This window comes from Bombina bombina, chromosome 8, assembly GCF_027579735.1.
Source record: "Bombina bombina isolate aBomBom1 chromosome 8, aBomBom1.pri, whole genome shotgun sequence".
NCBI classification, from domain to species: Eukaryota; Metazoa; Chordata; class Amphibia; order Anura; family Bombinatoridae; genus Bombina; species Bombina bombina.
This window is the reverse complement of record NC_069506.1, coordinates 228,372,937-228,388,124: the sequence shown is the minus strand read 5'-3', so window position 1 is coordinate 228,388,124 and position 15,188 is coordinate 228,372,937. Positions and strand designations below refer to the sequence as shown.

The following is a 15,188-nucleotide window of genomic DNA, read 5'->3' as shown; positions in this document are numbered from 1 at the left end:
TCTGCGTACCAAACCTGGGTTTTAACCTAAGGTGGTTTCTAACAAGAATATCAATCAAGAGATTGTTGTTTCATCATTGTGTCCTAATCCTTCTTCAAAGAAGGAACGTCTTTTACATAATCTGGACGTAGTCCGTGCCTTGAAGTTTTATTTACAAGCTACTAAGGATTTTCGTCAAACATCTTCCCTGTTTGTCGTTTACTCTGGACAGAGGAGAGGTCAAAAAGCTTCGGCAACCTCCCTGTCCTTTTGGCTTCGGAGCGTTATACGCCTAGCCTATGAGACTGCTGGACAGCAGCTCCCTGAAAGGATTACAGCTCATTCTACTAGAGCTGTGGCTTCCACATGGGCCTTCAAAAATGAGGCCTCTGTTGAACAGATTTGCAAGGCTGCGACTTGGTCTTCGCTTCACACTTTTTCAAAATTTTACAAATTTGATACTTTTGCTTCTTCGGAGGCTGTTTTTGGGAGAAAGGTTCTTCGGGCAGTGGTTGCTTCCGCTTAATCCTGCCTTGTCCCTCCCATCATCCGTGTACTTTAGCTTTGGTATTGGTATCCCACAAGTAATGGATGATCCGTGGACTGGATACACTTAACAAGAGAAAACATAATTTATGCTTACCTGATAAATTTATTTCTCTTGTAGTGTATCCAGTCCACGGCCGCCCTGTCCTTTTAAGGCAGGTCTAAATTTTAATTAAACTACAGTCACCACTGCACCCTATGGTTTCTCCTTTCCCTGTTTGTTTTCGGTCGAATGACTGGATATGACAGTTAGGGGAGGAGCTATATAGCAGCTCTGCTGTGGGTGATCCTCTTGCAACTTCCTGTTGGGAAGGAGAATATCCCACAAGTAATGGATGATCCATGGACTGGATACACTACAAGAGAAATAAATTTATCAGGTAAGCATAAATTGTTATTTTTTCCTGAATATCAGCGAGGGGAGATTCCCCCTTAAGTTCAGACAGAGAGTCGCACCAGTAGGTAGTTGCTCCCGCCATCGCGGCTACTGCTGCCACAGGTTGGAATAAAAATCCTGTGTGTTGGAACATTCTCCTCAGGAAAGTTTCCAACTTCTGGTTCATAGGCTCTCTAAGGGACAAACTATCCTCAAGGGGGATAGTAGTACGCTTAGCTAGCGTCAAAATGGTGCCATCCACCTTAGGTATGGAACCCCACAATTCTATTTGAGAGTCAGGGAATTCTTAAAATTTGCAGCGGTAGAAAAGGACGTTTCGATTCTTTCCCATTTGTAACTAATAATGTTCGCCATACGAACTGGTACAGGAAAAGTCTGTGGGACATTCCTGTCTTCGTAGACCCTGTCTAACTTAGGGATCTTAGGTTCCTCAGGTAGCTTAGCCTCTGGAACCTCAAGCGTAGACAAGACCTCCTTGATAACAGACTTCTCAGACTCAAAATGTTCACCCTCTGATGCTACAGAGGTTAACTCATCCTCGGATAGCTGAGACATACAGGCTAGATCCGATAGGAATTTAGATGACTCTAAGTCGGGAGAACTATGTTTAACCTTTCTCTTATGTTTCCCAGATATAGGTAGGGCACTCAGGGCCACAGACACCGCCGATTGTAGCTGCACGGTAAAGTCCGCAGGAAAAAGACACCCCTCCAGATGGAGAATTAGCTGTTCCACAGGGAACTGCATGTGAAAAGGTCAGAGTAGAAGGGGCAGGAATCTCTCAGGTCATAGAAACCTAAGAGGTTGATGGCTCAGAGGGACTAATTGCTCTATAAGTATTAGCAGACTTGGCTCCCTTCTTAGACTTTAAAACAGTGCTTAGGCAATTGGAACAAAATTGAGCAGGTGGGCAAGCCACAGCCTCCTCACAATATAAACAGGTATTATTATTCACTATAGAAGGAGTGGAACCCTCTAATATTGTTGACGAAAAATAGAGAACAGATCCTCTCCATATAATCTGTCCAATGTAAAAAGTAATGAAGCTAACAGCTCCCCATTTCTCTGAACAATACACAGTTAATGCAACCATTAATACTAAACCTACTGCTAGTGTAATGGGATCCAAAATGACAGAGCACTACTATGTAGCAACCACCTTGCGGAAGGGCGGTAATCACTCGCCCATCTGCTACTGCAGCTCCTCCACTTTCAACGGATTTGAACACGTCCAACCCAGGCTCAGCAGACTATGTGTTGTAAGATCCACAGCTCCAGCGTGGACAACGAGCCTCCGTCCTCTCTGGCTGAGTGTGTTCCGGGTGTGGCGTCATCAACGGACTTAGCAGACACTAGCGTATAGGAAGGTTGCTCTGAAAAGAGACTGTGTTAAAGGCTTCAGAGGGATGCCGTAGCTAGGGGAATCCTGAAGCAAGGCAAAGGAAGGACTACTTGTAGTCTGTAATACAAATAGAAAAAAGGATAGCCTTGCAGTCGGATGAATGTTAAAGTACTTTAAACTTTATTGAGACTCGTGGAGTTAAAATTGCCAATACCATGTACAAAAAATATATCACAGGAACATCAGATCCTACGCGTTTCGGCAGGTGCCATAATCATAGATCTGATTAAACACAATACATTGCTTGCTTAAGTAATAATACGGTTTTATTACTTAAGCAAGCAATGTATTGTGTTTAATCAGATCTATGATTACGGCACCTGCCGAAACGCGTAGGATCTGACGTTCCTGTGATATGTTTTGTTCACGGTATTGGCAATTTTAACTTCACTAGTCTCAAAGTTTGAAGTAATTTTACATTCATCCGACTGCAAGGCTATACTTTTTCCCTCTAACATAGTATCAGATTCCTCCATTGTTTTGGTATGGAATTCCATAGATGGAATAAAAAACGTTACAAAAAACAAGCGTTTTTAATATAAACAGGCACCTGTACAATCCCAATGGCTGGGGCACTCACCACCTCATAGACCCATACAAATGATCAGTAAAACGCTCTCCTCAGGAGTGGTGTCTACAGCAGGATTGCAAGGAAGTGAAAAAGGCTGCACACGGTCACGTGGTGCGCAAGACAGGACTTCCCCTGCTATGCAAAAGAGTGTTAACTAATATGAGCTGTGCAACACTCAAAAACGAAAGTGAAACCTGTCTGTTCCCAAGCCAAAAGCACACAATCTTATGTACCCAAACCTAATGAAGAACCTAAAAATCCCCATAACTGTTCCCAATAATCTCCCTAAAGGAGATATTAACCATTGATCCTATTGAGGTATAGAGGAGTCACACTGTGACCCTATACAAGAGTCACTGCTATAACAATAAAGCGGACTTACCCTCTAGGATCCATGCTGTGGAACCGATACAGCCCCTCAAGTGTAACAGCCTTGTAGCGACGCTCTGACAGGGGCCTGAGTGATTAAAAGCAAGCAGTGAAACTCTTCAACACTGATTGCTCAGGCGTTGTTGGCTAACAGCCTGGATGGTTTCGCAGAAAAACTTTCCCTGCATCTCCAGACTAACTTTCATCAGTACTCTCACTAAGAGGTTTATATGATAACTTAAAACTCCAGTCCTCTCTTGAAGGGAACATACCCATTACAGGACTATCTGAATCTTCTGACACTTCTGTGCCACCTCCTCTTCTAGTGTTGAAAGGCAAAGAATGACTGGGAGGATAGGGGAAGTGGGAGGGATATTTTAAGCCTTTGACTGGGGTGTATTTGCCTCCTCCTACTGGCCAGGTGTTATATTTCCCAACAGTAAGGAATGAAGTCGTGGACTCTCCCTGCCTTATGGATAGAAAATATATTAATATAACACCTCTGATGAAGCGCAGGTACGCCTGCGCGAAACATGTCAGGTGTTCTTTTTTGCTGACTATGTCCTGTCTGGATGAATAAACACTTTTGGTATTAACAGCACCTTGGTCGCCTGAGCAGTGTTTGCTTTTGTTTCTCATTTTATTAATATAACTGTGTTGGTTATGCAAAACTGGGAAATGGGTAATAAAGGGATTATCTATCTTTTTAAACAATAAAATTTTTGGAGAATACTGTCTCCTTAAGAGAATGTGAAGCCTAAATTTTTTCCATGATTGAGATTAGGGATAAACCGATATATTGGAGTGGCCGATTTATTAGGGCCGATATTTGCAATTTCTGAAATAATCGGTATCGGCCAGAAAGTTACCAATATTACTGATATGGAGCAAATCAAAAGAAATTTAGCTCTGTGTACTTCAGGGAAACTATGTAGGTTTAAGTGTCACAAATCATCTATAGCACATACTGTATAAGCTGGACATAGTATAGCATCTAATAATAAATAGCACTGATAACAGAGTCCAAGCCCAGGTGTTCCTGGGAGCTCAGTTACCAACTACCATACCCCCAATAAAAGGCCTGTAGATGGACTTACATAAACAAACCTATATCATTTGTGAAATGGAAAATGTTATTTTTAAGGGCACTTAAAGCTACATAGTCTCCCTGAAGTACACAGAGCTAAATTACTTTTTATTTGCTCATAGGGGTCAGCAATACATAAAATCAACCTGCTTGCTAATTGCTGTCACAAATAGAACATTATTTGTTGCATTCTGATACATTTTACACATTTGCAAAATATTTCACTAAAGCTGCTATATTTGACGTTTTTTTTTTAAATTTAATTTAAAAAAAAAATGATAGTTCAGGCACATCAATTAAATGTCCACAACAACAAACCTTGAGTAGAAAGATATGCAGTATAGGTGACTAGTATCATTATTCTCTAGCAGTGGGTAACAATGCTCTGACCGTTAGGTGGCGCTGTTACACACATATAAAACTGACATAATAAAGAAACTTATAGTCCACTCCTCAGTACCAGGGAAGGTATTTGCAATCCAGTAAATATATGAGCATATTAAAAATTAAAGCAAATAAATATAGCACTGATATTCCAGCATGTCCTTTCTTTCCCTGTCAAGTGGCTGTATGTTTGTGTATATATGTGTGTGTGTGTGTGTGTGTGTATGTATATATGTATACATGTATATATATTATTTACTTTTAACCCTTATCTGTAAAGTGTACCAAGTGAGCGTGTTTTTAGTGAAGTGGCAGCAATGTATGAAAAAAAACAGAAGCCGTTTAACAGGAGAACATGCTGAAATGTTATACTTTGTACACTATGTTTTTCTACTTAACTGGGAGTATTAAAGAAATTGTGTAGTGTCTAGCTTTGCTGTAGTGACTTAAATGTATTTTATATCAGTGTGCAGTTTAAAAGGGATTTATGCCATTTTTCTATGTTTTGGGAAGCCATTTAATAAGTTAATTTTCAAACACTTAATTTTTCCAAGTTGTTTACTTTTAATGTTTAAAATTTTAATACACATTTTCAGTTTATACCATATTTGTGTAGAAATTGTGTTGATTTGTCAAAACTTTAAATGTACAGTATATCGGCCCCTGTTATCGGTTATCGGCCCGAAAGGCGGTCAATAATCGGTATCGGCCCTGAAAAAACGATATCGGTCTATACCTAATTCAGATATAACTTTCCACTGTACTTCTGTAATCAAAATTGTTTCATTCTCTTGGTATCCTTTTTGCTGAGGAAGCAGCAATGCACTGTTGGGAGCTAGCTGAGCACATCTGACGAGCCAATGACAAGAGGAATTTATGTGCAGCAAACAATCACCAGCTACTTCCCAGCAGTGCATAGCTTCTCCTGAGCCTACCTAGATAGGCTTCTCAATAAAGTATACCAAGAGTATGAAGTCAATTTGATAATAGAAGTAAACTGTAAAGTTGTTTCAAATTGCACGCTCTATCCGAATTTTGAAATAAACATTTTGGGTATGATGTCTTTTTAAGTAACCTTTATAAATAACAGAAAATAATAATGATAATAATATTGTATTGCACTACCCCATCCAGCTACTTCATAATGTCAACCGGCTGGCAACATTTTCAGTTTTTCTCTTCTGTTCTAGCTGCGGTTGTTCCTATTATTGGAGGTTCTCACAGTAATATTATGTACGTGTTATCTGAAAGTATTCCCGTTGTCATCCTGAATTAGCACCTATGTAATACATATCATTTAACAAAATACAGTTTCATATCACATTTTATTTGATTTTTGCTGTCACAGTAGAATGAATCGGATTCTAGATGAAGAGTACTGGACATGTTGTACATCTCCCAGTGTTGTGCCCTTTTCTGTCTGACTCTTTGTATTTGTCTTTCTGATCTTAGTGGATGAAAACCTGGTTTGATGTGGGAGCAGGTCATTACTTCCGTTGTTGGTATTATAACCTTAATGTGTCTCGTGAAGATGGTCGTCTCCTCCTGCACCTTAGTGACATTACTGAATGGCAGAGTGGTCCCTATCGCTGTGTGTATTATGGAAACGAGAGCAGAGAATTTTCTGCATCTAATAACTTCAGTGTTCCAGTGTATTGTAAGTAAAATCGTTATGCCCGTTTTAATATACCTGTAATATATCTCATATAATCTTCCTTCCTCTTTCTCTCTATATTCTGTTCTCTCTTCTATGTATTCTATTTGCTGCTTTCCTAAATGACTATTACTGTATATACTTAAACTGCCAATTCTGATAAGAAATAAAGTGCAAAACATACCGGACAAGGACAAGTAAAGGTACTAGAAAATATAGTGTATAATATTATATATTTGTTAATAAATTAAAGGACAAACATTTTGGAATTTGTTATATCTGCGTTTTTTTTATCCCTACTCTGATTGAACCATGACACATGTTTGAGGTCACCTTATTTCTCCCATACTAGAGACTACTAGTCTCATGTTATTTGTGGCTCTTTCACATATCTGACAGTCTTCTATAAAATAATACTTTTCTAAAGAATCCATGACTTAAAGGGACAGTCTACACCAGAATTGTTATTGTTTAAAAAGATAGATAATCCCTTTATTACCCATTCCCTAGTTTTGCATAACCAACACAGTTATATAAATACACTTTTTACCCCTGTGATTACCTTGTATCTAAGCCTCTGCAAACTGCCCCCTTATTTCAGTTCTTTTGATAGACATCCATTTTAGCCGATCAGAGCTGGCTCACTGGAACTCCACGTGCATGAGCACAGTGTTATCTATATGACACACACGAACTAACACCCTCTAGTGGTGAAAAACTGTCAAAATGCCCTGAGAGAAGAGGCGGCCTTTTAAGGGCTTAGAAATTAGCATATGAACCTCCTAGGTTTAGCTTTCAACTAAGAATACCAAGTGAAACAAAGCAAAATTGGAGATAAAAGTAAATTGGAAAATTGTTTAAAATTACAATCTCTTTCTGAATCATGAAAGTTTATTTTGGACTAGACTGTCCCTTTAAGGACCGCTCAATTCAGTAGACTTACATAATTAACAAGTGCATAATAAAAAGACAATTATTTAACACCTACTCTTGAATTTAAAGTAAGTAGATTTCTCCAACATAGGTGTGTCCGGTCCACGGCGTCATCCTTACTTGTGGGATATTCTCTTCCCCAACAGGAAATGGCATAGAGCCCAGCAAAGCTGGTCACATGATCCCTCCTAGGCTCCGCCTACCCCAGTCATTCTCTTTGCCGTTGTACAGGCAACATCTCCACGGAGATGGCTTAGAGTTTTTTAGTGTTTAACTGTAGTTTTTATTATTCAATCAAGAGTTTGTTATTTTAAAATAGTGCTGGTATGTACTATTTACTCAGAAACAGAAAAGAGATGAAGATTTCTGTTTGTATGAGGAAAATGATTTTAGCAACCGTTACTAAAATCCATGGCTGTTCCACACAGGACTGTTGAGAGCAATTAACTTCAGTTGGGGGAACAGTGAGCAGTCTCTTGCTGCTTGAGGTATGACACATTCTAACAAGACGATGTAATGCTGGAAGCTGTCATTTTCCCTATGGGATCCGGTAAGCCATGTTTATTAAGATAGTAAATAAGGGCTTCACAAGGGCTTATTAAGACTGTAGACTTTTTCTGGGCTAAATCGATTCATTATTAACACATATTTAGCCTTGAGGAATCATTTAATCTGGGTATTTTGATAAGATTATATCGGCAGGCACTGTTTTAGACACCTTATTCTTTAGGGGCTTTCCCAAATCATAGGCAGAGCCTCATTTTCGCGCCGGTGTTGCGCACTTGTTTTTGAGAGGCAGGACATGCAGTCGCATGTGTGAGGAGCTCTGATACATAGAAAAGACTTTCTGAAGGCGTCATTTGGTATCGTATTCCCCTTTGGGCTTGGTTGGGTCTCAGCAAAGCAGATACCAGGGACTGTAAAGGGGTTAAAGTTAAAAACGGCTCCGGTTCCGTTATTTTAAGGGTTAAAGCTTCCAAATTTGGTGTGCAATACTTTTAAGGCTTTAAGACACTGTGGTGAAATTTTGGTGAATTTTGAACAATTCCTTCATATTTTTTCGCAATTGCAGTAATAAAGTGTGTTCAGTTTAAAATTTAAAGTGACAGTAACGGTTTTATTTTAAAACGTTTTTTGTACTTTGTTATCAAGTTTATGCCTGTTTAACATGTCTGAACTACCAGATAGACTGTGTTCTGAATGTGGGGAAGCCAGAGTTCCTTCTCATTTAAATAAATGTGATTTATGTGACAATGACAATGATGCCCAAGATGATTCCTCAAGTGAGGGGAGTAAGCATGGTACTGCATCATTCCCTCCTTCGTCTACACGAGTCTTGCCCACTCAGGAGGCCCCTAGTACATCTAGCGCGCCAATACTCCTTACTATGCAACAATTAACGGCTGTAATGGATAATTCTGTCAAAAACATTTTAGCCAAAATGCACACTTATCAGCGTAAGCGCGACTGCTCTGTTTTAGATACTGAAGAGCATGACGACGCTGATAATAATGGTTCTGAAGGGCCCCTAAACCAGTCTGATGGGGCCAGGGAGGTTTTGTCTGAGGGAGAAATTACTGATTCAGGGAACATTTCTCAACAAGCTGAACCTGATGTGATTACGTTTAAATTTAAGTTGGAACATCTCCGCATTCTGCTTAAGGAGGTATTATCCACTCTGGATGATTGTGACAAGTTGGTCATCCCAGAGAAACTATGTAAAATGGACAAGTTCCTAGAGGTCCCGGGGCTCCCAGAAGCTTTTCCTATACCCAAGCGGGTGGCGGACATTGTAAATAAAGAATGGGAAAGGCCCGGTATTCCTTTCGTCCCTCCCCCCATATTTAAAAAATTGTTTCCTATGGTTGACCCCAGAAAGGACTTATGGCAGACAGTTCCCAAGGTCGAGGGAGCGGTTTCCACTTTAAACAAACGCACCACTATACCCATAGAAGATAGTTGTGCTTTCAAAGATCCTATGGATAAAAAATTAGAAGGTTTACTTAAAAAGATGTTTGTTCAGCAGGGTTACCTTCTACAACCAATTTCATGCATTGTCCCTGTCGCTACAGCCGCGTGTTTCTGGTTCGATGAGCTGGTAAAGGCGGTCGATAGTGATTCTCCTCCTTATGAGGAGATTATGGACAGAATCAATGCTCTCAAATTGGCTAATTCTTTCACCCTAGACGCCACTTTGCAATTGGCTAGGTTAGCGGCTAAGAATTCTGGGTTTGCTATTGTGGCGCGCAGAGCGCTTTGGTTGAAATCTTGGTCAGCTGATGCGTCTTCCAAGAACAAGCTACTTAACATTCCTTTCAAGGGGAAAACGCTGTTTGGCCCTGACTTGAAAGAGATTATCTCTGATATCACTGGGGGTAAGGGCCACGCCCTTCCTCAGGATCGGCCTTTCAAGGCCAAAAATAAACCTAATTTTCGTCCCTTTCGTAGAAACGGACCAGCCCAAAGTGCTACGTCCTCTAAGCAAGAGGGTAATACTTCTCAAGCCAAGCCAGCTTGGAGACCAATGCAAGGCTGGAACAAGGGAAAGCAGGCCAAAAAAACCTGCCACTGCTACCAAGACAGCATGAAATGTTGGCCCCCGATCCGGGACCGGATCTGGTGGGGGGCAGACTCTCTCTCTTCGCTCAGGCTTGGGCAAGAGATGTTCTGGATCCTTGGGCGCTAGAAATAGTCTCCCAAGGTTTTCTTCTGGAATTCAAGGGGCTTCCCCCAAGGGGGAGGTTCCACAGGTCTCAGTTGTCTTCAGACCACATAAAAAGACAGGCATTCTTACGTTGTGTAGAAGACCTGTTAAAAATGGGAGTGATTCATCCTGTTCCATTAGGAGAACAAGGGATGGGGTTCTACTCCAATCTGTTCATAGTTCCCAAAAAAGAGGGAACGTTCAGACCAATCTTAGATCTCAAGATCTTAAACAAGTTTCTCAAGGTTCCATCGTTCAAAATGGAAACCATTCGAACAATTCTTCCTTCCATCCAGGAAGGTCAATTCATGACCACGGTGGATTTAAAGGATGCGTATCTACATATTCCTATCCACAAGGAACATCATCGGTTCCTAAGGTTCGCATTCCTGGACAAGCATTACCAGTTCGTGGCGCTTCCTTTCGGATTAGCCACTGCTCCAAGGATTTTCACAAAGGTACTAGGGTCCCTTCTAGCTGTGCTAAGACCAAGGGGCATTGCTGTAGTACCTTACTTGGACGACATTCTGATTCAAGCGTCGTCCCTTCCTCAAGCAAAGGCTCACACGGACATCGTCCTGGCCTTTCTCAGATCTCACGGATGGAAAGTGAACGTGGAAAAGAGTTCTCTATCTCCGTCAACAAGGGTTCCCTTCTTGGGAACAATAATAGACTCTTTAGAAATGAGGATTTTTCTGACAGAGGCCAGAAAAACAAAACTTCTAGACTCTTGTCGGATACTTCATTCCGTTCCTCTTCCTTCCATAGCGCAGTGCATGGAAGTGATAGGTTTGATGGTAGCGGCAATGGACATAGTTCCTTTTGCGCGCATTCATCTAAGACCATTACAACTGTGCATGCTCAGTCAGTGGAATGGGGACTATACAAACTTGTCTCCGAGGATACAAGTAAATCAGAGGACCAGAGACTCACTCCGTTGGTGGCTGTCCCTGGACAACCTGTCACAAGGGATGACCTTCCGCAGATCAGAGTGGGTCATTGTCACGACCGACGCCAGTCTGATGGGCTGGGGCGCGGTCTGGGGATCCCTGAAAGCTCAGGGTCTTTGGTCTCGGGAAGAATCTCTTCTACCGATAAATATTCTGGAACTGAGAGCGATATTCAATGCTCTCAAGGCTTGGCCTCAGCTAGCGAGGGCCAAGTTCATACGGTTTCAATCAGACAACATGACAACTGTTGCGTACATCAACCATCAGGGGGGAACAAGGAGTTCCCTGGCGATGGAAGAAGTGACCAAAATCATTCTATGGGCGGAGTCTCACTCCTGCCACCTGTCTGCTATCCACATCCCAGGAGTGGAAAATTGGGAAGCGGATTTTCTGAGTCGTCAGACATTGCATCCGGGGGAGTGGGAACTCCATCCGGAAATCTTTGCCCAAGTCACTCAACTGTGGGGCATTCCAGACATGGATCTGATGGCCTCTCGTCAGAACTTCAAAGTTCCTTGCTACGGGTCCAGATCCAGGGATCCCAAGGCGGCTCTAGTGGATGCACTAGTAGCACCTTGGACCTTCAAACTAGCTTATGTATTCCCGCCGTTTCCTCTCATCCCCAGGCTGGTAGCCAGGATCAATCAGGAAAGGGCGTCGGTGATCTTGATAGCTCCTGCGTGGCCACGCAGGACTTGGTATGCAGATCTGGTGAATATGTCATCGGCTCCACCATGGAAGCTACCTTTGAGACGAGACCTTCTTGTTCAAGGTCCGTTCGAACATCCGAATCTGGTCTCACTCCAGCTGACTGCCTGGAGATTGAACGCTTGATCTTATCGAAGCGAGGGTTCTCAGATTCTGTTATCGATACTCTTGTTCAGGCCAGAAAGCCTGTAACTAGAAAGATTTACCACAAAATTTGGAAAAAATATATCTGTTGGTGTGAATCTAAAGGATTCCCTTGGGACAAGGTTAAGATTCCTAAGATTCTATCCTTCCTTCAAGAAGGATTGGAAAAAGGATTATCTGCAAGTTCCCTGAAGGGACAGATTTCTGCCTTGTCTGTGTTACTTCACAAAAAGCTGGCAGCTGTGCCAGATGTTCAAGCCTTTGTTCAGGCTCTGGTTAGAATCAAGCCTGTTTACAAACCTTTGACTCCTCCTTGGAGTCTCAACTTAGTTCTTTCAGTTCTTCAGGGGGTTCCGTTTGAACCCTTACATTCCGTTGATATTAAGTTATTATCTTGGAAAGTTTTGTTTTTGGTTGCAATTTCTTCTGCTAGAAGAGTTTCAGAATCATCTGCTCTGCAGTGTTCTCCTCCTTATCTGGTGTTCCATGCAGATAAGGTGGTTTTACGTACTAAACCTGGTTTTCTTCCAAAAGTTGTTTCTAACAAAAACATTAACCAGGAGATTATCGTACCTTCTCTGTGTCCGAAACCAGTTTCGAAGAAGGAACGTTTGTTGCACAATTTGGATGTTGTTCGCGCTCTAAAATTCTATTTAGATGCTACAAAGGATTTTAGACAAACATCTTCCTTGTTTGTTGTTTATTCCGGTAAAAGGAGAGGTCAAAAAGCAACTTCTACCTCTCTCTCTTTTTGGATTAAAAGCATCATCAGATTGGCTTACGAGACTGCCGGACGGCAGCCTCCCGAAAGAATCACAGCTCATTCCACTAGGGCTGTGGCTTCCACATGGGCCTTCAAGAACGAGGCTTCTGTTGATCAGATATGTAGGGCAGCGACTTGGTCTTCACTGCACACTTTTACCAAATTTTACAAGTTTGATACTTTTGCTTCTTCTGAGGCTATTTTTGGGAGAAAGGTTTTGCAAGCCGTGGTGCCTTCCATCTAGGTGACCTGATTTGCTCCCTCCCATCATCCGTGTCCTAAAGCTTTGGTATTGGTTCCCACAAGTAAGGATGACGCCGTGGACCGGACACACCGATGTTGGAGAAAACAGAATTTATGTTTACCTGATAAATTACTTTCTCCAACGGTGTGTCCGGTCCACGGCCCGCCCGGGTTTTTTAATCAGGTCTGATAATTTATTTTCTTTAACTACAGTCACCACGGTATCATATGGTTTCTCCTATGCAAATATTCCTCCTTAACGTCGGTCGAATGACTGGGGTAGGCGGAGCCTAGGAGGGATCATGTGACCAGCTTTGCTGGGCTCTTTGCCATTTCCTGTTTGGGAAGAGAATATCCCACAAGTAAGGATGACGCCGTGGACCGGACACACCGTTGGAGAAAGTAATTTATCAGGTAAACATAAATTCTGTTTTTTTCTCTGACAAATTTTATCCCCCATTATCCAACACCCTGTATCATGTGACAGACAGCCAATTACAGTCTAGTATATGTATACTCTGTAAGCTTGTGCGCATGCTCATTAGGATCTTGTTCCCCAGAAAGTGTGAATATAAAAGACTGTGCAAAATTTGATAATGGAAGTAAATTGGAAAGTGTCTTAAAACTGCTGCTCTATCTGAAATAAACGTTTATTTTGACTTCTGTACCTTTTAAGTGTTTAAGCTTTCTTTTATGATCTCTTGTTCAGGAATGAATTTTTGTCCTCCTACACGTAACTTAATCTTCAATCAAACTTTCATCCATCTTCTGCTTTTTTTCATTAGCTGTCCAGCTTTTCTTATGTGCAGATTTCAATTTCTTATGATCATGTTCTGTCTCCTTTTAGACTTGCGTGACATATACCTAGAAAGGTTGAAGGGCTGGTCCACCACAGTGCCGGATATTGTTTATGTTGAAGAAGGAGATGACGTGCAGATCAAATGTTCCGTATCCTCATCACAGCAGCCTATTTATGAATGGAATCTGGAGGTAAATACAACACTTTAAAGTGAGATGCAACTGTATTTTTATGAAGATGAATTTTAATTCAATCAAGTTTGATGTGGAACCTAGAACTCCTAATGCAGACCCAAAATTTAGACATACACTTAACAATAGTGAGGACATATGTGTGCGTCTTATAAATGACTAGATTAATTAATTACTTTCTTAATGGTAAGAGTCCACAATCCATCACTTTTTGAATGTATGTGCCTGCCCAGCAGAAGGAGGCAAAACACCTCCCCACCACTCGGTTAAAGACATGGCAAAGCAGAGATAAGGAAAAAAGGACAGGAAATTAAAGCAGTGCAGGGCAGTTAAAGCACGAAAAAAAGGAGTGGGGTTTCATGGAATCTCATCCTCAAGAAAGAAATTAATTTCTAATTAAAGCATAAATTATGTTTTCTTTCATAAGAGTCATAACATCAAGGTAATGTATTGGTTTTCTGGTCCTTCTGAGGTCCTAAAAATGCTTAAAAAATAAATGACCAATGAAAGTGTCCTTATATGTACTCACCCCTGGTAGTACCCCACATCCAGATTCCATTGTTTTCAAATAAAACATTTTAATTTAAAGTTTGCATTTCTAGGCTGCAATAACTGCCAACGTGCTTTGTGCTTTTTTTATTTTATTTTTGTTTCCTTTCTACCACTCAGAAACTTGTACCACTCTTCCATTAGAATAAATCGTGTTCATGTTGAAGATTAATTCAGCGATACGTTGTGTTATTAGACTGAGCTGTTCATGCGTCTCTGCATTGAAGCAGGCTGTATTCTATGGCACTGTTGGAAGTCTTTTATTAAGCCGTATTGCCTGATTGCAAAAAACAAACAAACATCTGATGAGCATTTAGGTAATGGAAATGCACACTTTGGATTAAAAACCTATATGTAATAATAAAAATCTGGATCTAGGGTATGCAAGAAAGGTACTACAGTTTTACAAAAATAGACACTTTTCATAATTAAGACTCCGAGGTGGAGTAACAGGCTTAACCACTGGCCTAATTCTAATTAGAGCATGACCCAATGGTCTGAATACCCGTAAGTTTAGCATGTTTCCTGCTGATAAAACCATCCTATAGAAATTCCAGAACTCTGGGAATTCTAAAGGTAACCTTTTGCATGGCACCAGGACAAATAATTACACCCACACCATGTTGTAGATTCACCTGGTAAGAGACGTCAGATCCTGAAACAAGGTATTAATCACCGTATATATCATGATGATTGAAAGGACCCTGAGGCAACAGATCTTGTCTGGGAGAAAGAAGCCACGGAGAACAAACTGACATCTCTCTTCGGTCCACTAACCATTGCTATGCCAGTGCAATGAGGATCACTGGTGCCCT

At 41.1% G+C, this 15,188-nt stretch overlaps 1 protein-coding gene across 1 annotated transcript in view; it reads left to right on the top strand.

Annotated features, from left to right (window-relative positions):
• The window catches only part of LOC128639057 (B-cell receptor CD22), a 242,091-nt gene that overhangs the window by 122,605 nt on the left and 104,298 nt on the right, over positions 1-15,188 (top strand). Inside the window, exons 3-4 of the mRNA XM_053691200.1 lie at positions 6,188-6,392; positions 13,682-13,824. Coding sequence (XP_053547175.1) covers positions 6,188-6,392; positions 13,682-13,824 — 348 coding nt within the window. The remainder of the gene's footprint in view (positions 1-6,187; positions 6,393-13,681; positions 13,825-15,188) is intronic.